The sequence below is a fragment of the Scatophagus argus genome, chromosome 13 (assembly GCF_020382885.2).
Source record: "Scatophagus argus isolate fScaArg1 chromosome 13, fScaArg1.pri, whole genome shotgun sequence".
In the NCBI taxonomy this organism is placed as follows: domain Eukaryota; kingdom Metazoa; phylum Chordata; class Actinopteri; family Scatophagidae; genus Scatophagus; species Scatophagus argus.
The window spans coordinates 21,471,807-21,498,127 of record NC_058505.1 but is presented as its reverse complement, the minus strand read 5'-3'; the positions used below and the strand labels follow the sequence as shown (position 1 = coordinate 21,498,127).

The following is a 26,321-nucleotide window of genomic DNA, read 5'->3' as shown; positions in this document are numbered from 1 at the left end:
GATTAATGTTATTCACTTATTCATTCACCTGTTTTTATTGACACTGATTGGTGTATCTCTCCCCTACAATACTGATTTACAGGTTTACAAGGATTTGGCTGCTTGGTTCTTCTGCCGGATATTAAACGCATAATATGCGCCAAAAGTATGTTGCTGTTAAATAGTGATTCTGGAGAACAGTAGGTGATTGCTTGTGTGCAGGTTGTCAGCGCCTCACTAACCCAAAACACCAGTATTTGAATATCTTTCTCCAGAATTTGTGGTGCCCAGAAATGTCCTGAACACAGACACAATACTGAGACAATAAAAAATAAAGGCAGCAGGTTCTCTGCAGATACGGACACAACCACACACTTCTAGGACATTCATATACACAAAATGCATGAATAATAATAAAAAAGACGCCTGATGAGTTGTCCCAATCCTTTTATTGCAGCAACAGATCATTTACAGAAAACTGACATTTTGAATCTCCTTTACACAATCCATCATTACTTCACAATAATTTAATGACCATCATCAGTATCTGCAGGGAAGTAAGTGAACTGCAGACAACACTGTGTGAGGCGAAGACATGGCAAGTTTTAACCAACAACTTTATTTCATCTATAATACTGCAGAGCTCAGTCTAAGGTTTCCAGCAGGCACCGGGTGTCACCTGCTAACTCCTTCGTCTGGAAGCAAAGCTGTCCATGTCATCACAACCCTTTTACAGCATGTACATGACTGCTTAACAAAAATTACAAATGTCAAATATCTGTTTCATCAGGCTGCTGCGGCTGCGTGTTTGCTCTGCAGTTTTAACTGTATTGCTCGACCTTTTGTATTCCTAGAGAATGAAGTTTGTCCTGAAGTAGCACAACCCCTTAAGCCTGCCTGTCACAAACAGCTTATGGCTTCGTAAAAAGCTTTTAAAGCATTTTCAAAAAAAAAAAAAAAATTATACTTTATATATCCAAGTCCTTTTTTTTAAAAATGTACCCTTAAAAAAATCTAGAAGTTTTCTCTTGGTAAAGACTGTAATCTTCAAAGTTAAAAAGGTTTAACGTTCACAGTGACTTACAAAGTGTCGGGAAGTAGAAAAGACCAGCTAGCGTTACAGAAAAAGTCATCCTACAAATGGATGACTGCACATCACTGCCAGGAGTTACATCCCTAAAAACAATCTGTGAGGACTAGACTACACAAAGTGGGACTTTGCCACTAAATGATAGCATTTTAAACAACGAGGAATGTCTTTCTCACCACCAACACAACACTACTTCATCTCGTAGCAGTGTTGTGATTAATCCCACAACAGTATCTACATTTTGTTGATTGTCAGTATCACAACAGAAACATGTTTTCCACAGTGCTGCACCCACTGTCTCGAAACCATCTTAGTGTCACAGTTATATCTCAGGTAATACAACAGGGACACAAAAGGATGTTTACCTGCAGATCAGGCCATGACCTTCAAAATAAAATACAAAAGACTCTCATTTGGATTTCTTAATTTCACCATTTTAGTTCTGTAAAGGGATGATGTGTAAGATGAGGTTTCCTTTCCTTGCACGAGCCCTGCTACCTTGGATTAATGACTCAAAAACACACCAAGACAAAAAGGAAAAGTGACTTAAGAAATAAGTTTCCCTTTAAGTGATTAAAACCCTCAACTTCAGGTTCAAGCAGAGAATGAGACAGCAATGTTCCACCAATGCTGATAAAAACAAACATCTTGGTTCATTTTAACTGGTGTCAGTCGGCTAGTAATGCCTGACTTCCACAGGAATATGAAGCCTGATCTATTTAACCCTCTGTGAGCCAAAGACATGAATGAAATCTGGGTCACACGGGGTTAAATGCAAATATAGCTGGTGTATTTGGGGGAAAAAAAAGAATCTTCTAACCACAGTGTGACAGGTTAGTGCTGTTCATGGTGTCCTACTTTACATCACAGTTGAACATACAGAGCTGAAGTTTAAAGTCACAACTTCAGTTGAAACTCATTTGATCATCTAGTTAATTGGTCATGTTATGTGAAGAAAAAAAAAAAAGAACAGCTAGGAATCTACAGAACACAAACACACGGAGGTTAAGTTAGAACAACAACTACATCATGGTGTCTACAACTCACAGAAAAGATTAATAAAAAGAGATTTGTCAACACAAGAACACACTCATCATGGAGTACAGGAGGAATACATCCACACACATGCACACACACACACACACACACACACACACACAAGCTTTTTCTCTGAATTCATGTGCTAGCATATGGCTCATCCTAGAGTTGCCACATACTGAGTGGTAAATAAACCAACTGGGTGGACAGGGGTGAGGCAGGGTGGAGGAAGGAGGTGGGTCACAAACATCACATCGGCTTTGCATAGCTACAACTACAGCTACAGCTACAGCTACAGCTACAACTACAGCTACAGCAGAGGGGCAGAAAATGACTTCTTCAGTTTGATTACCAAGCTTGAAATACTTTTCATGACCTCAATCGGCTGATTTTTTTTTTAATCAGTTATGTATTTTAAGTTTTAAATATGTGAACTCAAACAGCTCACTGCATAGATCAGAGTCTTCTAACATAGAGAGTAATCATGGATCAGTTATGAACTTTGGCTACAGTTTACTTGGCAACAGAATTTAGCTCCAGGAAGCCAAACTACATCAATGAAAGATTTCAAAATAAAGGTCCAGACTGATTTAATGTTACAGCTCTCGCAGATACAAGACTCTGGTAGACTGGCTGCAAATGTAGCACATACACTTCACATGGCCTGACCATCTGGCCACAGTGACACAGAACTAAACCACCCCGAACAAAAATGTAAAAGGGCGCTCTACTTCAAGGGAAAAAAAAAGAATTACAAACAAAAACACAAAAAAACAAGAAGGGCAAAAACAGGAAATTAGTAAACAATTCATTATCTCACACATGATATACCTACAGGGAAGTTCAAAGGAAGGTGTGAAAACAGAGGGGGGAGGAGGAGAGGCGAGTGTTGTCATAACGATTCAATCGTTTCTCTGGAGGTGGAGAGGCGCATCATCGCTCTGAGCATGCTCAGATGGTACTGATGCTGATCAGTGGGTCCCTGCTAGGTCAGCATGTCCACTTCGGCAGGCTCTACGTTTCTATAGGAAGCACAAACAGGACAGAGTTTAATCTTCACATGTGCAGTGTATCTCTTAATGAAGTTAGATTTGGTCACGTTGTATTGGATATTTATAGTTGTGTTCCAACATGTGCTGTTCCCCAGAGGTTGCATGTGTTTGAATTTCTACAGATATGGTGGATTATGGTGCTACAATCTGATGTCAGTTCACCAAGATATGTCAAAGTGTAACGGCCTTTAACATTTAATCAAGCTTCCTAGTAGGAGTGATTTGGTTTTCACTTCTGGAAATGATTTCAACATGATTTGAACAATGATTTCAACACTAGTTAAAAGAATAACAATTACAGATATCTATAACAGAATTTTCACTAGCGATTTCAAATATGTAACCAAAATTCAATTCTGACTACTTGTGAAAGAAACTGTATATGTTTCAGATATCATACAATTGTATTACAATTGTATTTCATTAATATAATATTCAATAATTTGATTTTAGCAAGTAAAACTGAATTTTAGATATCTAGAATTCCAAGTTGAGATATTTGTAGAAGTCAAAGAAACACACTGACTAGTTATAATGAAATTTACAGATATCGCCAACATTTCCACTAGTCAGAAAAAAAAGGATATTACTGGCTTGGAATAGTACCTACCTAGTCAAAAAGAAATTGTTGATATCTCCAACTGTTATTACTGCTACTGATGAAATGTTAAACCACGGCATTACAGTACTGCCACACAAGTGCTGTGCTTCACGTAATACAGGCTTTTTCATACTTCATGGAGTGGCTTTTATTAAACCGCTGCAGCAGCAACTGAAGCAGACTAAAGGTCTTGTGTTTGAGTGGATTTTGCTCCCAGAAGAAGAAGAAAAGTCCTTTTGCAGGCTTTCCAGTGGAAAAAAAGAACAGATAATGTGTTCTTGTGTAAAAGTGCCACTGACTATCAGTTCCACGTTGACAGCAGGCTTGAGATAACATTTCCTCTTCTCCAGCCTTATCAAACATGATGCAATAGAAAAGGTAGAGGCATAAGTGGCTGGGATAAGAGTGGAAACAGAGCAAACATGGTAAACACAACCTTAACTGCTGGTACATTTAAAAATGTAATTTACATAATTAAAAAAAAAAATTCTGATATTAAGTACTCTCTTCCAAACATCCTCGACATATTTGAACAGTTTAGTCATGCATCCAGCTATAAGATAAATTGGTCTAAGTCCTCCCTGTTACCATTGAACTCTATGAGCAAGGATGAGCGTACAGATTTCAATGTCACGGTAGTATCTCACTTTCAATACTTATGGGTAAATGTATTTGCATCTCTAGAAAAAACAATCATTAAGAATTCTAATAACACCCTTAGCATGATTAAACAAGACCTGGAAAGACGGCAGAAGCTACCTATATTTCTGTCTGGTAGAATCTCAATAATTAAAATGAATGTGCTTCCTAGAGTTAATTTATGTAGCTACATGATGCCTTTGGCACCCCCTCCAAGATGCTGGGATAAAATACATAGCATCATCACTAGGTTTTTATGGCGAGTTAGATGACATAATATAAAGTTAGCCAATTTACAAAGAAAGAAGGAACTAGGAGGTTTATCAGTCCCTAATTTCAAACTTTACTTCCACGCTCTTACCATTCGTCCTTTGTTAAACTGGTTTAGTGAGAAATCCTCACCTCCATAACTTAACATAGAGAAGAATCTGGTGGCACCTGTTTCTTTAAATGATTTTTTGTTTACAGGTCTTTCTGTCCATAAATGTAAATCGGTTCAATAATAGCCAATGTGATTCAAAGCTTCAGGAAAATAGAAAGAATATACAATTGGACATCTAAATGGCATGTGACAACTAAAATATTTATATATAATATAAATATTTATAATAACAGTTTTCTTAAGTATGGTAGAGAGCACTTTGTTTCACCTCAGTGGTATAAATCAGGAATCCACTGTTTAGAAGATATCATGAATGATGGCGGGTTAAGAAGCTTTCAGGATTTGAGTGAAACATTTAAACTGTCATCAAACTCTTTCTTTTAATAACGTATGCAGACTCATTTAGTGATGCCAAATGTGTGGAATAAGGACTGCTCTGAATCACCTATAGACCGGCCTAGAGTTTGGAGGAATGTTTCTCATTCCTCACAAAATCTTAATAATAAATTAACCAATCTCAACTCCCAATAACGTAGTTATTTAACACCAAAGCAGCGCTTCATGTTTAGGCTGTCTCCTTCTCCAAACTGTAATCTGTGCGATTTGAATCAGATAGGGACTTTCTTGCACATGATGTGGGAGTGTCCATCAGCTCAAAATTTCTGGCAACAAATAGCAAAACATATCTCTGATGCACTCGGCTTAGACATCGACTTCTCTCCAAAATGTATGCTTTCAAATGAAGATTCCGGGCAAAACTTTAACCACATCCAAAGGTTGCTGTGGCTATCTTCACGTGCAGTAGCTAAAATGACGCTGGCGGTTAGGTGGCAACCACCGCACTCACTTTCTATGCATCAGTGGATTTACTCCTTAATAGAGATGCTAGCTTTGGAGCTATCTGTTTGCAAGATGAAAGGAGCAGGCCAGCGTGTGCTTAAAGGTAGGAAGGAGGCGCTCGATGTAGCTCGAACTATGATTTAACTCCTTATTATTATATTGTGTTGTGTTGTGTTGTATGTACTTATCTGAAATATCTAGCATTTTGTGAATTTCGGAGAAGGATCTGTGGGATGGGGTTGGTTAGGGTCAAGGGGCTATAAAATAGGCAGGTGTTTTGTGTTATTTTCCTTTTATCTTCTGTTGTTTTAGTTATGACTCGTGTCTGCCAACTGTATGCAGTAATGAGGTACTTATGTATGTGTGTACATGTGTTTATACGTATATTTATTGTTATTATTGTCTCGAAGCTGTGGGGGAGAGATCCGCTGGCACATCTGGCCATGGTTTGAATTACTAGAGAGCTAACTGCCTGAAACCCTAAGGGGAGCGTTCAGGTTGGTCATAAAACATGAATTTTTGTGTGTACAGCGTACTTTCCATTAGTGAATCATGCTTAATGTTTGTTATTGATCAGGTGAGTTGGAGTCATCTAACAAGGCTAGCATGTCAACAAGTGACAAAGCAAATAAGTTACAGAAACACTGTGTACAACAGATCATTAAAATCCATGTTAATGCTAAAATAGCAAAATTATATATGTTCTATAATGCTGTAAACATTATAAATGAGCATCGCTGGGTTTAGGACAGGTGTTCAAACCAAAACAAAAGCACCTGAAGATGTCACTTTTGACTTTAGAAAACAATGTACAGTTTTTAGTGTCTTTTGTGTTTATCTGATATTTTAGTAGTCAAACAATTAATCAAGAAAATTATCATCAGCTTAATTGTAGTTTGTCGCTGAAACACAGCAAGAAAAAAAGATGCATTTTTGGTTTTTGCTGGCTAGGTGTTGACGTCTCTGAGGGTCACATTTTGTTTAAGTCCTCATTATGAACATCAAGTATGTTGAGAGCAAAGTTTACCTGTGGGCTCATCCTGAATCTCTTCCTGTGTCTCCACAAAATCTGCTGCTGCAAAAAAAACACACATTGCAAAACACCTTAATGATGTCCACTCCCAAAACTTTTGGCCGCACTAACTGTAAAGTAATATACAGCACAGTGGTAAACACACAGTACAACTGTGGATGTTTATGTGTGTGTGTGTGTGTGTGTGTACCCACCTTCTTCCGCTGCCTCCTCTGCATCGTGTGCTACTTCTTCTGTCTCTGTAACTGCGGAATGTAAAGCATTTGAAACCGTGAACTACTGTGAGCTCCTGACAACAATGAAATAAATCACATTTCCCTGAATAATGCTGTACACACACACACTGCAGTGTATTCAAGTTGTAAAATGAGTCCCCTGAATTTTAAAGAATTTCCCCTTGGGGATAAATAAAGGAATTCTGATCTGATTTAGGCTGTCCTGATGGTTCAGCTACAAGCTTTGTGTCAGGCAGAGGGGATGTTATTCATTTAGTGGTAGAAATGGATTTATTGCTAAGAGGCTGAGTACGATGGTCGCCAGCGAACATGTCCATGAGACAGCTGCAGTCATGCTTTGATAGTGGATTAAAGAAAACTCATAGAGCTGAACAGCAATAGCCTACAACAGCCTACAGCCTACTTTGGCTGGATCACACTCTACCTAAAGTTGCTGACAAACTGATGTCAGGAACCATTTCATTCACTGAGCCATCAAAAACCAATTTGTCATTATCCAAATATAAGGCTACAGACAGCACAAAAACTGGAGACACGTGCAAACAGCAACACAATTTCTTTTTCCACATATGCGCAAGGATTATAGCGAGGAAAATATGTGAGCCTGAAAAGCTGTCCAGCAGGATATGTGTACAACATACGGAAATAAATTCTATCAATTTGAGACTGCTCTGACAGCACCAAACATCTGTGATGTAAGCTAATATTTTTACTTGTGTCTTGTCCTCTTTACCTGGGGCTGTTTCCTCATCCACTACTTCTTCTGCATCTGCGGTCTCCTCCACTGCCTCATCTGAGAATGCAGCCTCCTCTTCTTCAGCTGGCTCCTCAGCAGCTTCATCTTCAGAAGTTGCCTCTTCATCTAGAGCTGGCTCCTCAGTAGCTTCATCGGCAGGAGTTTCCTCTTCCTCTGCTGCTGGCTCCTCAGCGGCTTCATCTGCAGGAGTTTCCTCTTCCTCTACAGCTGGCTCCTCAGCAGGTTCGTCTGAAGGAGCTGCCGCCTCCTCCTCCTCTTCTTCTGCTGCTACCTCCTCAACAGTTTCTTCTGCTGGAGCTACCTCCTCTTCAATGGTCTCCTCAGCAGGTTCCTCTGAAGGAGCTGCCTCCTCTTCTTCTGCTACCTCCTCAACAACTTCCTCTGAAGGTGCAGCCTCTTCTTCAGCAGGCGCGTCTGAAGGAGCTGCCTCTTCTTCAGCAGGCTCCTCAACAGCTTCTTCCACTTCTTCAGCAGGCTCCTCAACAGCCTCCTCCTCTTCAGCAGGCTCCTCAACAGCTTCTTCCACAGGAACAGCCTCCTCCTCTTCAGCAGGCTCCTCAACAGCTTCTTCCACAGGAACAGCCTCCTCTTCTTCAGCAGGCTCCTCAGCAACTTCTTCTGGAGGAGTGCTTTCTTCTGCCACAGCCTCTACATATGAGGCCACCTCCTCTGCAAACTCCTCCACCACCTCATCAGCATCCTGTTCTGTTGCCAGTTCCTCCAACTCCTGTGCAGCTTCTTCAGCTGCTGCCCCCTCTGCAGGCTGGTCTGCCATCATCTCCTCTGCAAACTCCTCAGCTGCCAGCTCCTCTTCAGCTGGAGCAGCCTGAATGAAGCAACATCGACAAAGGTTATAAAAAGATATGCCCTTTTTATTCACTGTTAAAACAGAAAAGGGTATGTTCCTGCTTTCATGTGGACGAAAAGCTGGTCAGCAACGATGCTTGAACGCAATCATTTTCAAAAACTGAAAACAGCAAACATGCCTAGAATGAATACCATACCAGAACAAGGACTCAGCTGTGGAGCTATTTAAGGAATAGTTGAAATTTGCAACAGCTGTCCATAAAGCCAACAATTTCATATGTTTACTTGTCTTCCATGACATCTATTAACATTTCTTCGATAAAAACTAACTAGCTGGAGTGGTGTTGACTAGCCTGTGCTTCTAGCCTTTGACTGAACAAGGCTGCTTCTGCTAATGAGCTACTGTCCTGTTTGGTCTGTTTTAGTGCTAAAACTAAATATAACAATAATACAATAATATAGATAAAATAATAATAAAACAGAAATAAAAAACCTCCTGGAATACAAGGGGGAATCTCTCTGAAGCTGGGCAATATAAGAACCATGATGGTGGGATACTCTACGACAATTAGATTTTTTTTTTTACTACAAAAACATGTAGTTTGTGTCAGACAGAAATTAATGCCTTTTTATAACTGATTTGAAACGAACATGCGATATACAGTATACATCTTACAGAACAGAAAATTAGCGAAGTAGTACAATGCAGTTGTATCCGTGTTCACTTCTCTCTGCTCTTACTGAACTGACCAGACCCGAACATCAGCTGAGACTACTGCTTTTGTACTGTACATTTACAGTAGCCTGTGTGTACCTGCGTGCTCTTCTTCTGACAACTTCTGAGTCATTGGAATGAAAACCAAAAAAAGAGTCCCTCTGTCATTCAAAGCTGGATATATTGTCACCTTCACATTATGTAGCCTTCGATGTAGAAGTCTGTGTTTGGTATGACTGCAAAGCTCTGTTTCTGCTCTTCATCAAGTATGCGTGCCTTATCTGTGTGCTCACGGGTTCACAAGTAATTCAAACGAGAGTAATGAGTGCGCAGATGAGCGCAGAGCTGTATGCAGACTGTAACTATGATGAAATTTGAGGTAGATTCATATGGTTTTATTTTCTCAAACACTTGAACATGCAGACAAGTGCCAGGTATTGTCTGAAAGCCCAGGTTGTGCAGTTTCATGTGATATGCATACCATCTTGAGTAGTTTGTGAAGTAATTCAACAGAGAAGAAAGGGTGTGAATTTGGACGAGGGTTAAGGATGACATTTTTAGCCATTAGTAGAACTGTGCAACAGTTCAAACGGGACAGAAACTCATTTTTGTATCGTGCAGGGAAGATAAGACAACGTTCTATCAGCTGCACTCTGCCACACCAATATAAGAAGACACACTGGTTTGTCAAGTGTAGCAAAGTGCTTATGAAACTGATATGCAATTACGATGCAGAGCACAATACTAAACTACATACCTCCTCTACAGCAGGAGCCTCCTCCTCCAGCACCTCTGGATCCTCCTCAAACAACTGAAAAGAAATAAATGTCATTGAAATGTTCACATCTTTATTTGTGTAAGTTTATAACTGATTCCTTTAAGGACTAAGTCACATTACCTAATAAGGATTTGTTGTGTACGTTTTAGTACTTCAACTTGCAGCAGTTTTTTTTTTTAAAAGAATCAAGACTTAAAGCCCATACAATTGGATCCAGTTACACCCATACTTTCAACAGGGACTTTACCAACCTCCTCAGGCTCTGGCTCAGGCTCAGGCTCATGTTCTGGTTCTGGTTCTGGTTCAGGTTCAGGCTCAGACGAGACCACCTCAGGTTCAGCTGCTACCTCAAGTTCGGGCTCTAGAGGGAGATTCTGCTTTATTATCTTCACTTCTGCTCTCTTTCTCTTTCTCACACACACACACACTACTGTATGTTTGGCAGGTTCCATTCTGCAGGAGGCATTTCACACAAAGTGAACAGAGTCCTGTTTGTGTAACTGTGAGACATCCTCACAGAAAATACACACCGTTTGCTCTACACTCTGAACCTATTGTTTCAAATCGAGTACAGCCAACGACCACGCCAGGTAGTCAACGGACTGCTTCCAGTGTTCTCCTAGATGACAGTGTCACGTCAATAGCAGACAGCTTTCAGTACACATAATCAATGGCATCAACGCAGTTGGAATAACTCATCTGTGTTGAGAAGCATACTAATGTTCCTTCAGCCCAATGAAATGACTTTAAATATCCAGTACTGCTAGACAACACAAGTTTTTAGATTTAATAAGTGGATCTTAAATGTGCATGATAACATGTTCTTGCTACAAAGAAGCGTAACTTGACATATGAATGAGCATAATCTAATCTCTCTCTATATATATTAACTGTCTGCCTGCACTGATGAGTGTCAGTTTTTCCCCCGTCACTATAGTCACATGAAGATATTCTCTCTCTCACACACACACACACACACACTCTCGCATACCTGGTGCTGATTGTACAGTAATGTCTTCTGCTACAGCAGCTTCAAACTCATCTTCCACAGGCACAGGTTCAGGCTCAATAACAGCTGAAGAGAGAGAGAGTGAGAAAGAGATGACGCTGAAGTAAAATTATAAACTGGGAGAATGAATCTGCAATAACTTCCGTTATAATGCAAATTGTTTCCGTTATTAAAATTATATTCTAAAAGCACCTCATTGTTTTCTGCCCAAGCAGTGCAGGAACTTTATTAACACAGTTCAGCTCTGAGGACTCATCTGTATGTTACATACTCGAGCATTTGAATTATACCAAACATATGAATTATTCCAGTGAAATGTATTCTACTTTTGTTCACTGCAGCTACATCAAACAGAAGCAGTGTGGCTTAAGTAGGAGGTGCTTCCACGCTAAATCAAGACAAACACAAAGCAGTTTGTCTCATTAAAACCTCTAAAAACTTTTGGCCACTTGTCTTGTCCTCAAACAACAGAGACAACATTTAGTTAAATACTTGATAATATTATCAGTTGCTGATTTCCATTTGGGTGTCGCAGTTTCAAGGTCCTGGAGTGACTCACTGTTCATGGCGTGCTGATAACATTAAAGGAACAGGGCCATTAATATTCTTGGTGATAAGTCTGCCTTTTTAGTTCACCTTAGTGGTCCAACTAACATATTGTTATAAAACAGTTCAAAGTAGTTGGAATATATTGTTAATACATCTACAAAAATATGCAGCAGAAATTTGACAAAGGTATAGAAATATAGTGTTTTTATAAACTGCTCATTAACTGAATTTGATCTTTTTTTGCCTTCATATGCCATCACTGAAAATATTAATTCAGTTTTAGCCAGTTCGCTTAATATGTTTACATTCCAATGAAATGTGTGAAAAACCCTGTTAGCTTATCCACTTATTAAGACGTCATACATTCCAGTGTTTATGTGACAGTGGCAGAGAGGCAGGGAAGTACACAATAAGTACAGCTCAGTGTCACAAAGCAGGCTGGAGCTGAGTAGAAGTACAGAGATGTCACAGCACTGCTTATTCTGACTTCTTCATGTTGTTCTCAAAATAAATCAAAATTTAAGCACCTTTTTGCTTGTCACTTCAAAAGTTCTATCTCACCCACTGACATATGCTTACAGTACACACAAAGCCTTTAAACGGTGTGATAACAAACCAACAAGCGCTGCTATAGAAACCTATAACCACACAGAACTTGTGTTCCTGTGATGAAGGGTTATGTGTGTATCATGCTGTGTGTGTGTGTGTGGGTGTATAATGAAGAATTGTGGCACCTTCCGGCGTTGGTTCTGGTTCAGGAGTCTCCACTGGGGCAGAGGCTTCTTCCTGACGTGGAGTGACGACAACAGTCTTCTCTTTCAGTCCTACATGACATCATGATGCACATATTGTTGGCAGGAGAAACACAGGATATGTGCATGTGTGTGTGTGTGTGTGTGTGTGTGTGTGTGTGTAAAGGGTGCTTGATAAAACACGTCGAGACATATCATCCCATATTTATTGACTAGGACAGATTTATCAATGTCGTGAAAAAAAAAGAAAAAAAAAAGCTTGCAAATTCGAAATAGTATTGATAAAATCGATCACATGAATCATCACAAAAAGGCATGGGTTTTCTTTTGCTGACTGACTGAAAGTTCTCATAAACCCTATACTGTCACATTATATATGACATATATTACATTTCAACATATATTACACAAGTTTTCCAATAACTTGTTTTGTTCAATAAGGGCAACTTGGTCAAGCAACTGTTTGCTGTAGTTTGCAGCTATAGCTACCATTTGCTCAGTTACCCATGGAGCTAGCGGCCCAACAGCTGACTTAAGTGTCCCAGTACAGTACAATACTGTAAAGAGGTGATTTACAACAGCACTGACAAGGACTATGACGGGAGGACACATCACGTGGGGACAGGAAAAACATCAGGCAGCAGTGAGAGACATCAGCAGCGGCCTGTACAGTCGGAATATTTGCATATCTTATTGTGTGAATTGAGGATTTATTTTGACCAAACCAGTTTACTTTTATGTCGTTTATGTTTCATTTGAATGAAGTGCATTTTACAAAGGGTTAACAAGTCAGTTAAGCTCCTCTTAGTTTGGTAACAGACACTCAACTTCAGAAGGTGTAAGGTTGTATTTTTCTCTTTAGTGAAGAAAATGGGTGTAGTAATATTTACTTTCTTTTATTATTATTTTATGAGTTTGTTTTGTTTGCTCATTAGACTATGCGCTAAGAGGTACAGCGTGGTATTACAAGACAGGATGGGTCGGGGCTGGCTGGTTCGTGTGCTAACTTTGGTAAATATCTCTACAACACAATACATACATGCCTCTGACATAATGCCAACACTGAGGCTTCTTCACATTCTGTTGATAAGTTTTTATGTTTTAAACTAAATTTTGGTCATTTCTTACAAACTGTACCTTTAATGTAGTGTGCCGAACAGTAACATGATGTAACATGATTGAAAATTCATAGCAGGATCTCAGTTTTGGCACTTGTTAGCACACATTCTGTTAATACTATGGACAGAGGATTGGCTTTCATGTTAAGAAAGAGGTGCTCCGATGAACAAGAAACTTTAATGACAAAAGAAAAGACATGTTTCGGACAGAAGAATAGCTATATCCCCCCAATTAAAAAAAAAAAAAAAATGTGACAAATTGATGGATTTTCAAACTAGTCAAATATAAATATGACCATGGACACTGAAGTACAATCACACTTGAGTATCATGCACTGCTTCCTAGAGTTTTAAGCCACCCTTACTCGTCCCTTTTGCTCCCATCCCACTTGTCCCTCTTCCTTTACATAACAGAACTAACATTATGAAACACAGAGGTAAGCTACAACATCCAGTGATTTCCAACTTACGTTGGTTTAGTTTAGAAGTAACTGGCACCAAAAAAATGGCTTATGTGATTATGACACATAATATATTACATTTCCCAAACAAAACAAGCCAGTCTGTGTAGGAAAAAGAATCCAGATGTCAACTATTCTGTTGAACGCTGGAAAAACACCCACAGCAGTACAAGAACTTTGCTGTTTAAAATTGGCAAAATTATGATTTAAATCCAGAATTTTCTGTCCTCCATGTGAGGCACTTGGTGTGGGTAACTTCTTTGCTGTACTCACTCTGAGCTGACTCTGAGCTGACATTTCCTCTATGAAAGGTACTGTACCAACAAAATGTATTATTATGGTCCTATAGCAAAATAAGTAACAAGAAATGAATGAATCCAACTCAACATCTGATTGCAGAGTTTGGCACTTGATGCTTTTTGATGTTTGGTGCACACAGGACATATTTTGGTCTGCTCCAAAATGATGTTCCATACCCCACCCTAACACTGAGTAACTGACTAACACTGGCTTACTACGGGATGAAAATATTCCTTAAACACTTTAGTAAGCATGACTTCATTTCCTGCCTCCTCTGTCAGATTTCTTTCTTTTCTCTTTGACAGACTCCCTCACTCTGCCTTTGTCTTCTTCCTGCGCTTTCTTTCCTTCAGCCTCCTCCCTTTTCTCCGACTTCTCACTCTCCCCTACTTTCTTTAACTTCTTCTCCCCTTCCTTCTCATCCTTGTGCTCTTCTCTTTTCTCATCCAGCTGTTTTGCTTTTTCCTTCCTTAGTTTCTCCAGAGCCTTTTCCACCTCTTCTTTTTCTATCCTCTCCTCTTCCTCTTTGAGCCTGGTGGCCACTCTTTCCCTCACTCTGGCTCTTATATCCTTCCTCCCCAGCTCCAGCTCCTTTTCCTCCTCCTCTTTTGCCAGGAGCTCTCTGACCTCAGCCAGAGCCAGCTTGGCGAGCTTCTTGGCCTCCACGCGCTCATGGATGATAGCCAGCTGCTGCTTTAGTGCCTCCCGAAGTTTCCAGCCCACATCCTTGGTTGGAGAAGTTTCTAGGATGGATGAGCAACAACACTGTTCGGTGTTTCACCACTCTTAAGTGTTATAGGATGAAGACCATGCTCAAATTCACTCCGTTATTGGACATTATTACACATCAAGCAGGTGTGCGCATGTCTCTGCATGAATCAGGAGCATATTGGTCTGCAGTAAGGTTGATTCCATGCCATACTTCACTTATTTACTTCTCCAAGCAAAATGTTAACATTGCAGACCATGCTGGCATGTTATACTAATTGGTGTAAAACACTTAAATTGCCAGTTTCCAAAAAAAAAAAAAAAAAAGTATTAAAATGAAGGCACTCTAGTACGCTACAGTTTTAATATGAGTTTTACTTATCAAGAACAAGCACAGTATTTGGCCAGAAATCTTTAATCCTTTCAAAACATTTTAAAGCTCATTCATAAAGCAAACCTGGTGAGTTTTTGCCGATTTATCAAATAAACTCACACCCACACTCAGCTGGTTCTAAGACCTCAACGAGTTCTGAGGACTAAACATCCATTAGTCCAGCCCACACTATAACACAGCACAGCTTCATGCAAGTGGCTGCATGACGATACCTTTCTTAGCTCCTCTCCTAGCTGCTTCTCCAGGTGTTTCATCTGATGACGCACACAAACGAATAAAAGTCACAGCATGAATGTAATACCGTGCTTGTTGTTACACAGTCCAATATCAGCTACACTGCCATCTAATACAAGGCTCCATACTATCAAGTCCATAAGCGCACAGGTGCTGTAGACCTGAACTTTGCTATACAACAAAGAGACAAAACTGAGGTTCAGCTACGCAGAATCTGACAGCCCAGTGTAGACCTCTACAGCAGACATTTCCAGCTCGCCATCGGGAAAAGTACAGGTAAAGCACACAAGTTGTTCCAGTGAGTTCCAGCATGCACAGTACCAGGAGCCTGGGAGCTGGTCACCCAAATAGAATGAAGTAATTTTCCAATGAAACGTGCTGTGCAACCTAGTGAAGACATCTTAGAGCTTAAGTTTGCTGACAAATTGTGCTTTTGTCTCCACACCTACCGAAGCAGGATCCCTATTCTCTTTATGGTACACTTACCAATACAGAAGAGAAAATGCAAGTTCTCAGTTGCTTCAAATGATGGCTTAAGTTGCACTGAACAAATAATAAATTACACTGTGGACAATGAGAAATGTTTCCATGTTTCCAAAATGATCATCACTTAGAAGTCGGTTACTTAAGCTATGAAGTCATGCATGTGCTGTACCTTTAACCTTTCACCTTGTGTAAATAAATGTTTCTGGAGTCACTCCATCACAGAGCAGGAAGAACTGGTTTCTAAATCAGCTGTTATCCCTGCATCCATGACAGCAAGCTGATCACTAAAACGTTGACACAGAAACTCACACCCTGGTCACGTTGACTTCAGCCATCTAAGCTAGTAATAATGATTAATTGATTAGAAGTATAATAAATCAAACACACCTCTTCTCTGCCTCACATGCCTTGGTGACCTTTTGGCCATAAAATACTATTCATCTCCATTTGGTTGTTTGTGCCAAATTTGAAGAAATTCCCTCAAGGCAAGGTGTTCCTGAGACATCACGTTGACGAGAAAGGGGCGTGCATACACGGATGACAACACAGAAATCATAATGCTACCAGCCACGGTTGTCATAGGTTCAGAGGCCTAAAAAGGAAATTCTCATTCAAAACCACATGCAAGCCAAGGCAAGAATAAATTCCTTAAAATTATCATCGAATATGCATCAGCTCAATGAAGGTTTCCCAGCAATTCACAACATGACCAGTTTATGTGCTAATAATAATAATAATACTTTATGCCACACAGCACCGTTATGTTATAGTTCTAGCCACGTGAACTTTAAAGTAACCTGACCTCCATCTGTTTATTGGGGGATGGTCATTTTCAGTAATTTCCATATTTGAGTACATACACTGGAGGGCTCAAAAAAAAACAAACAAAAAAAACACCCATGGCAAAATGCAGGTAGGGTTTAGGGTTAGAGACACATCATAACTGCCACTGGCTGCACTGGCTGCCCCATCTCACCACCCTCTGCTTATCGTGATCTTCTTCACTCAGTGAGGTGTTGAGGGACTTCTTGTCTGTTTTCGCCGTTTTCTCCTTTTGCTTAATCCAGAAATGGCCTATCATCAAACTAGTTGTCCTATGATGCACAAGTTTTATGTTACACGGCTCACACCGCACCTTCATTTAGTTTTATTTGTTGAAACATTTCCAAACAACACTCTCATAGCTGCTGGCCACAATTCCGTTTGTAACATTAGATCGAGTGATCCAGTGTTCTCTAGAGCAGATCTATCATCTATGCAGATATTTATAGATAGCTGTTAGATGTGTCCCATCAAAAAGTGTAAACCTACTAATTACTTATTATTACTTACTTATTATTCGATATGTTGCACAAACACTGACATCCAAATCAAGTACACCAGTACTCATGCCCATCCCCAGTGTTTAAATCAACTGTTTTAAAAATGCTGTGAAGACATCTGCAAACAACAATAGCTCTCAAATGATGTACAACCAAGTTTTAGAACAAAGGTTTTACAGCCCTGTTTTCTGGCTATTAATAAGTGCATCAACAGAGGTCAGGGCAGCATCCGAAATGAAGAGGAAAAAAAAGTTAAGTGAAGAAGGTAAGATCACCATAGCGAATGAAGGTTTTTTTTGAAAGGTTTGAACCATTTAGGATGGATTTTATATTATAATAGCACATAAAACAGATCTACAATGAGTAAGAGGCCAAAAAGAGTGCATCTGGTTTCTTGTTACCTTATGTCAGTCTGGAAAGTAGAATCAAGGAAAAGTCCAAGTTTACATAGCCAGAATAAAGTCTGGCTTTTGCCAGAAGCTGATCAAAAAATGATAACTGCCGTAATTGCAAGTACGACTAGTAACAAAGCCAGTAACACACAGCAGGACTGATGATCATGTTCTGCCTGGAAGCAGAGTGATCTTCAGGTTGACTGTGCAAGGCCTGAAAGAAGGCCTTTCTCACCAGTTACTTAAGCTACAGAGTTATGCATGCCCTGTACCTTTTAGTGTTATTGGTGATTTTATGTAGGTCCATTCTTCATTGTAATTTTATTCTTATAAAAAGACAAAGCCGAAAGAGCACCGCACAGGTTGCAAAATATAGATAAATACATTTGCTTATTAGTGTGATATTACTGGCCATGAAATAAAAAATAGAGTAGAAGCCTAAATAAATAAATGCTTCAGGTTGTGCTAAGACTCAAGTCGGCGTGGAGGCGGGTCAGTAAACTGCACAGATTAAAATGCAATGTCTGCTGTGTGAAACATGAAAGAAAAACATGGTCTCAATCCAGTGGCTAACTCATATCTAACAACTTTGTAGTGCAGTGCATTCCTCTCAGTTCTGACTCACAACAAGAGCGAACCTGAACCTTGGATTGAATGACCACACTTTAGGATTCATCACTTGTCAGCCATGAACAATTATGCTTAAAAGAAAATGGCAAGAATGGAACAAATAGATTGATATACCCTGTTGCTGATGAGGGGGGTGGCATCAGACAACAAACAAACAAAACAATATGACACTTGATTGCTGCAGAATACACAAGAACCCGTAGAATGGGAAGCACCAACTTGGCTCAATATACTCATTAATCAAAGAAGGCAACCCTAAAAACAGTCGATTTATACAAGTTCAAGACTCCACTTCAACTGGTGTTAACATGCAATCTGTGTCCAGATACATTACCTGGATAATGGCATCTGATCACAGGATTTTTCCTAGTATACAAGTATTCTTAAGGGATTTTTTTCCATATCGAGTTGCATGTTAATATCAGGCAGAAATCTGGTCCAAGAAAAATCACCAAAAGCCTTCGCTTTGAAGCTTTTTTTTTAAAAAAAGTACAAATCCATGCTTACAGTCAAAGATTTCAGAGCAAATACACTGAGGATCAGTTTTTATGGCATGCAGCAATAGGAAAAGACAGAATGTCAGAGAAAGAGACAACTGATCAGCTGTCCAAGTGCAAATCATCTTTGCATTTTGTGTTATTTAGTTGGCTGTTGCCAACAGGTTTGTGCCGAAAATAAAGCTGTAATAGATTCTTAAAAATTGTTTAAGAGGGTTTCTAAAAGTGTTCCTGAGTATCATATTATGTATAAGCACATATCCTACAACGAGGATCGACATCATAGAAAACTCTTTCAAAAGGAATTCACTCTCAAGATTCTGCTCAAACAAGAATGAAGCTTGTTTGTAACATTTGACATTATGTGGGGATTCCAGAGGGCGAAAGCTGGGATGGGTGGAGCCCACAGCAGGTTAGACTGGAGATATTCATATTCAAAGCCAAACCTGCCAAAGCAAGCAGAAAAAAGACTGCAGGAACAGCTTTCCTAACACTGTGGCTTGGGCTGTTGGATGATGAGATCTTGAAAGAAATCTTGAAACCGCATTAGAGGGTAAATGCGTTGCTGCAGTTTGCCTGAGGCTATTGGTTATGGAGGCCAACTATGACAATCTTTTGCCCCTGATTTCCATCATCTTTTGATCCTCTTCTCCTGACCCCTCCCTCATCCTCGTCCTCTTCATCCTCCTCCTGTGCCTCCATGACTCCTCCCGAGGTGCTGTGCTCCTCCTCCTCCTCCAGGGACTCCAGGGGGTTTATCAGACCGTACAGGAAAGTGAAGAAACCGTTTAACCAATCAGAGCCACCCTCCTCCACTTCTTCTAACCAATCCAGAACCTCGGATTCACCCTGACCATCGCCCTCACTGGTCAGGCCTACGCAAACAAGAGGGAGGGAATGATGGAGGGATAGGTGGATGGAGGGGATGTTGGGGGGAGGGGCATGTAGAAGTGAGGGAGATGGAACAATGTTGGGAAAGGTAGTGGGGAGGGGAACCCATAAAAAAGCAGGAAGAAATAAAGGTAGGATCAAATGGATAAAAAAAGAGACGTAATGAAAGAACAGAGGACGAAAGAGAAGGAGGGAAAGAAACAAGAGGAGAAGGTAAGAGAAGTTTTAAGCATAGGTTAGGCAGTGAGGGAACTACTCAGGCTTTATCATAAGCTGCCGGAGTCGAGCTGTCTACACAAGATCACCAACAAAATCACTTTGTTCCAGCTTGAGCCATTATTATTATTTTCTCACAGTTCTTGTCTGTAAAATCATATAACTGGCGATGAGCTCTCTTGCACCGACTTTGTGTCACTGCTTATCATGTGGAGACAGCCTTAGCATCACAGACAAGAGCTAAAGGGATAGTTCATCCAAAAATGAAAATTCAGTCATTATCTACCTACCCCTGTGCCGACAGAAAGCCAGCATGGGGGATAAATAAATAATGACTGAATTTTTTTTGGGTGAACCATTCCTTTAAGACAGAAAAAGAGGGAAAGTGAATCTGTGCTTCCATTAAACCATGTTTGCATTAGAGGTTAGATTAGGTAAAAACAGTATAAAACAAAATTGCACCTTTGCCTTAATATGTTTATATGTTGTGTTCACCTCTAAATCCAACAAATATCAGTTGTGTTGTGTAAATCTATGTGGTAGAGCCAGCGTGTATTACCGCATCCCAGGGGTTATGGTACCTTACTTTGTCAAATTATTATGAAGACAATTGTTGGTGATATTCACGATATTCGAATATCAACATACGAATGAAAGATGCACAAAAATAACCATATAGAAGCATCAAGAAGTCAATGAAGAGAAAGAATGACTCACTATAAAGAGAGATGAGTAACTATCAATCCTACAGCAGGCCAAGCATGCAGTTAGAGATGGGACTATTCCAACCTACACACCACACATCTTTAATTAAAAAGACAAATGTCAGCATTTCAGTAATCATTATGTAATGGACAATGAACACGGGAGGGTGTCCCGCTGCACCATATGAATTATGGGTGGATGTAGCAACATGCAAGTAAATGCACATTAATTAAGGTGGAAGGTGGAGAAGCAGTCGTTTATCAAGAGACAGAAAGGCAGGGACATGTTTAACACCTGCAATCTGAAACATCATTCTGGAGGTAATTCAGTTTCAAAAAAGGTTACTGTTGTACTGAAAATGTTTCGGTGATAAATAATTTTAAAGGTTTATCAGTCATCAACGTGTGTTAAAAATTTTTTAAAAAAATGCTGAGCCAAAGAGAAACAGGCTCAAACAAACACAATAAGAATGTGAAAAAGAAGAGGGCCCAATGGGGAAATTAAGAAGGGATTACAATGAAGGACAAGAGAAGGACAGAGTATGTATGTATGGGAGCATGCATTTCAATGCCAGGAAGCAAAGTTCAACAATTAATTGAAGCTGCTTTGAGTCAGGTTACAGAGACATGGACAATGGACTGCAAGTGGGACAGAAAAGCTGAAGATGCACTGGACCAAAAGAAGCATCTTGGTGAAGAAAAACAGATGTGACAGTTCTGTCTGGGACTGTCTAGAGCTTTGGCAAAATAACTGCTAGTCCAGAGCAGAAGACTACCATGTGAAAGTATTTCAGAACACTGTTAAAAAGCTCAGATATCCTCTCTAGATTGTCAGACAGTACGAGTGTGGCATCGAAAGAAGCAGGCAAGGACAAACACTCCACCTCCACCTGATCCTCACTGGCAATCACGTAAAGCCATGTAAATGAAGATGAACTGAAACTTATGAATCTCGTGCCTGTCTGGCTTCAGAGCCAGAGAACGACAGCCGTTACTGGGCAGGAAATCGTAAATGATAGACAATCGAATCTAAGTTCTTGGCGATTATATTCACTTTCTCATGACAAGGTAAAAGTTTTCACTCTGCGGTTGGAATTCATCCATTTGCGTACAACTGTGGTATGTATGCCATTCATTAAGTTTGGGAGTTAACATAAATAAAAAACTGATCCTGTATAAAATCATGCAACATGCAGCATCACATAGAGAATAGGAGCCCTGAAGTCAACTGGGAGCTACAACATTTCTCATCCAGCTCCCAGCTATGTTGAATGATTTGAGCTTCACATACAGGAGGAATATTCCAAAAATTGCTACAACATAGACATGAGTGTCATAACAACACAGAAACTGAAAAGACAGATTGCACCTCAGGAAATCAACGGAGTGCCGAGAGAGGGCTTTTGCAATTTATCTCCCAGTCAGGTAACTGAACTCGTCAGTCGTCTTAAAGTTGCTAGGATTTAATTTTAGTTAGAAGGTGAATCAGGTCTAGCCTTTGTCCTGATAAACCTCATTAATTTCATCCTTTAATAACTGGTTGTTTCCACAAACCTCAGCCGTCCATTATAGCCCTGCCACAGAGCACTCACAACCCCAGTTTATGTTCATCACCTTCACTGACTGTTGTACATACAGTGTATGCTTATTCTGAATTTGACCTCAGCGACACGTTTCAAACTAATTGGGACAGGAGCAACAAAAGACTGGGAAAGCCGTTACATGCTCAGTAAAAACCTGTTAGGAACAGGGCACAGGTAAACAGGGTTATTGGTAACAGGTGACAGTATCGTGATTGGTTATAAAAGGGGCATCCTCGAAAGGCTCAGCTGTTCACAAGAAAGCACAGGGAGAGGGTTCGCCACTGTGAACACTTTGTAAAACTGTCATCCATAAGTTCATTTGCTAATGAATGCATTCTGTTTTTAAATTGAAGTTACACAGCTTTACTTAAAGTTCTTTAGAATCAGACCAGGGTTGTACCTTCTTAAGTTGGGACTTTCATGTTTTCACTACATAGCACAACTTTGCTCAATTCATCTCAACTCATTTTGTTTTGTAAGGGTTTTTTTCACCCACTGTGAATTGTACTTGATCTGCAGTGGAAAACCAAGTAAAGAGAAGTATCTGTTACCAAAATCAAGGCGAACAGAGGCGAGCTGCATCATGTAGTGGAAACGGTATGAGCTCTAGCTAGCATTGACTAATTTTTAAACTTCAATACTACTTTCTTTTGGGGACGGTCAAAAAGTGACACACGTTGTATTTTGAATGACAAACCAGTTAAGAAAACATTGGTGAGCTTTTCTGATCTTTTAATTGATGAGTGTCTCTATAATAACAGTTAGCTGTGCAATTGTCAGTCATGCAAAAGAAACCCAAATTGCCATTTTATGTAAGAAACACACACAAAAAACACACTTTAGCAGTGGAATGCAGAAATGTTCAAGCTGAGGGTAAATGAGCTCTGTCTGCATCATGACTGTGGGAAACCAAGTATCTTGTCACTCATGAACAAATCCATTGCCTGCATTTACTTTCTGCAAGACACAGACAGTAGCCAGTGATATTGGTTGCAAATTAGAGATAAATCAACTTGCCTAGCAGAACTTTAGCGTCCTCGACATCAAAATCACCATCGCCATCTGTGTCGTATGCCACCAGTTTACCTGTAGCAGCAACACACATGCAGACTTACTGTTTGTTCTCACAGGAACGACAAAGACAGACAGATACACAAACACATACACACATTTGATACATGCATAACTCCACAGAGGCTTAAAAAGGAATGCACCAAGCTTGCAGGAGAGAGGCCGCATGCCGCATGTCTCTGTCTCTCATCATAAACTATGTTTACTTGTGAGTATGAGAAAAGAAATCTTCATAAGAAAAACAAATGTATTTTTGCATTTGCGCTACGCTTACTTAACTGGTGAGGTTGACCAAGTTTACAAATCAGTTAAAAGCTTAGCAATTTCCTTTAAAAGTGACACAAATGACAAGACAGTGAGACAAGATGGGTCAAACAGGAAATGGCAACAGCTAGGGACTTCAACTAGAATAGTTATTACATAAAATAAATAGGACACTGAGGGATATTTGGCCACAGTTTGTGTCAGTGACATTAACAACTGGACCAGAGGACAAAGTGGACATGAGGTTAGACAGAAGCCCTGGATCTAAGCCAGCTGAAGAAAAGTTTGTCCAAAATCAATGCAGTATATTCTTCATGTTTTAGCTGAACAGGCAAGACAACCATCAGTTAAGGATGTCACAAGATTATAACACAATTTATGCTGTAATTGCTTTTACTTTACATATTGTCTTGTTTTGAACACAAAACTTAATAAGTATTCTATCTCAAAACAGTTCAACAGAAATATTTTGGTTTGGTTTGGTTTTTTCCCCCCACTCCAGATCATTTAAGCTTCACTGACACTGACTTAGTCATTTGAAAGTCTCCTTCCTGTCAAAACTGTTTTCTTGTTCCTGCTACAGCTGAATGTTTGAGCTTGACTGTGCAGAATGACGTATGTGCACAGTCTGACACTGTAAGGTTGTTGGTGCAATCATGGCTCAAAGTGTAAATTTTCTCGGCGTTTATTGAAAATGTGAACATGCTTGCAAAGCCTACAAGCATGAATTGTGACAATCCTGGTACAACATTCAGCATGCACACATGATGTGGAAATTAGACTTTTTGCTTTCAGTTAACTATTAGATGGGATTCTTCCAGCACAACTGAAAGGTCTGAAAACAATAAGGTCTGTGTGCAGCATATTTTATTGCCAAATCAGTTCATGGCAGCCTAACACATCTGGAAAATTTATTGCCTTTCTTTTCTTTTAATTCTTTTAGATTCAGGGCTCTGAGCAGAGTGTGTAAGGGAGTGAAGGAAAAGTCTTGAGAGCACAACAATAACAGAAGATAACAATCATTAATGTTAATACATGAGGTAACAGAAATATGGCTTGTGATTTATTTTTTACCTTGCAAGGCCTCAGACAGGTTAATTTGTAAGCCCTTAGCCTTGTCTGCATGCAAACACAAAACATACATATTGGGACTATAGCAAGATTAAGAAATAAATCAGAGCACATTTGTAATTCATACATTAATCGTAGATCACCACACAGACAAAGTTTATCAGTCATTAGCAATAAAGTGACAGAATTCTGCAATCAAAGACAGACATGCATCTAAAAGTACATCTCAGTTTAGGAGATAGATTAAGGGGTTATATTTTTTGGAGTCAAATAAGTTCTTAGTTCATATATGATACTTTAATGTATGCAATCACTTTTTAACAATTTTAACAACAGCAAAAACTGACAAAAGTAATGGTATACAAGCTGTGCCTTTTGTAAGCACACTGAACCAAGATCTGACTACAGAAGCAGGATGCTTAGCAGCACAACACTGATAATTTATTTAAATCAACCAATGCCTGTGAGGCACTTTTGCTTTCATCTCATTTGACTAACTCTTAACTGCAGTCGTTATGGTGGCTGTTTTGCATCCTATTTTCTTAGGTATTTGGTTAAATGTGAGCGCTGATCAGAAAATAGAACAAGAAGGATTAAAGTAATGTTGCTGATATGACGTGTTCTGATATGAATGGTAAACATCATGGTTAGACTGACTCTTACTTAGGGTTAGGGTTGACCTCAGAAGCACATGAAGGCAAAAGCCAAACTAGCTGTTACCATGCCTTTCAAGCAAGGTGCATGAGGTGGAAAGGACTCCAGAGAGGAAGACCACATCCAGCTATGTGTGCACATGTACTGCCCCGGATACTCACCGAGGACTCCCTGATAGTCGACCAGGTCGAAGTAAACCACCGCTACAGATGTCCACACGCCCAGCAGGGCCAGGACAATGAACCAAGTGAAGAAGCTGCTGCTGCTGCTGGACCCAGAGTCCGTCTTCTTCCCATTCTTATTGGCTGACTGACTTTTAGCACCATCTGCAACCAAAAGAGAGCGCGTGTTAGATTCACTTGTGGATATTTTCTTGAAGGAATTCCTTCTTATGTGCATATTAAGTTGCGCTATATGTTCAAAGAATGGCAAGAGAGGCGCGGCAAGTCTAGGAAAAAGAAGAGCACAAAACAACTGCAACCGCATACACATTTTGTTTGTGTGTTTGTGTGTGTGTGTGTGTGTATGTTTGTTTGTGTCTCAGACTATGAGAAGCTGCCAGGTTTTATTACCAACTTGACAGGAAGCCAATGTTACAGTTTTATCATACTTTAGTAAGGGACACAGTAATCAGAGACCGACATTTTTAATCTTCAGCTGTTGGATCTTAAGTCTACCTTTTCACAAAAGTAACTGCATTAAACATCCATAACCACAGCAACTAACGTGAGAGCGTGCACGGCAGCATGTGGGTGTCCAGGAAACAAAAAAAAAAAAAAGAGCTGCACCTACTGCCTTGCACTTCACTCTTTTTCACCTTTATTTCCATTGCCTCCAAAACTTGACAAAATAACCAACTGTGTCAGGTGGATAGACCTAATACAAACCACACAGGAACATTAAAATGAGATGTTGTGTTTTTATATTTGAATTTGGACAGATCACATGTCATCTACTGTATCTGCACTAATCCCTCAGAACTGGCTCTGGGGAAAGGAGCACAGGCGATGGAAACAGAAAAATAAATCACAAGAAGCTATTCCGGGGGTGTCAATGACATTCCACAAT

At 39.8% G+C, this 26,321-nt stretch overlaps 1 protein-coding gene across 6 annotated transcripts in view; it reads right to left on the bottom strand.

The window, feature by feature from the left end:
* Positions 1-409: 409 nt before the first annotated feature.
* Positions 410-26,321, bottom strand: part of asph (aspartate beta-hydroxylase) — a 33,287-nt gene continuing 7,375 nt past the window's right edge. For 3 of the 6 annotated variants that reach the window (XM_046408011.1, XM_046408014.1, XM_046408009.1), the window contains exons 2-12: positions 25,415-25,579; positions 24,603-24,647; positions 23,211-23,279; positions 12,240-12,329; positions 10,939-11,022; positions 10,199-10,308; positions 9,927-9,980; positions 7,624-8,473; positions 6,849-6,899; positions 6,649-6,696; positions 410-3,129 (exon numbers count right to left, since the gene is read on the bottom strand). In XM_046408011.1, the coding sequence (XP_046263967.1) occupies positions 3,122-3,129; positions 6,649-6,696; positions 6,849-6,899; positions 7,624-8,473; positions 9,927-9,980; positions 10,199-10,308; positions 10,939-11,022; positions 12,240-12,329; positions 23,211-23,279; positions 24,603-24,647; positions 25,415-25,579 (1,574 nt within the window). In that variant the 3' untranslated portion in view covers positions 410-3,121. The remainder of the gene's footprint in view (positions 3,130-6,648; positions 6,697-6,848; positions 6,900-7,623; positions 8,474-9,926; positions 9,981-10,198; positions 10,309-10,938; positions 11,023-12,239; positions 12,330-23,210; positions 23,280-24,602; positions 24,648-25,414; positions 25,580-26,321) is intronic. The other 3 variants (XM_046408013.1, XM_046408010.1, XM_046408012.1) reach the window with 3 other exon arrangements.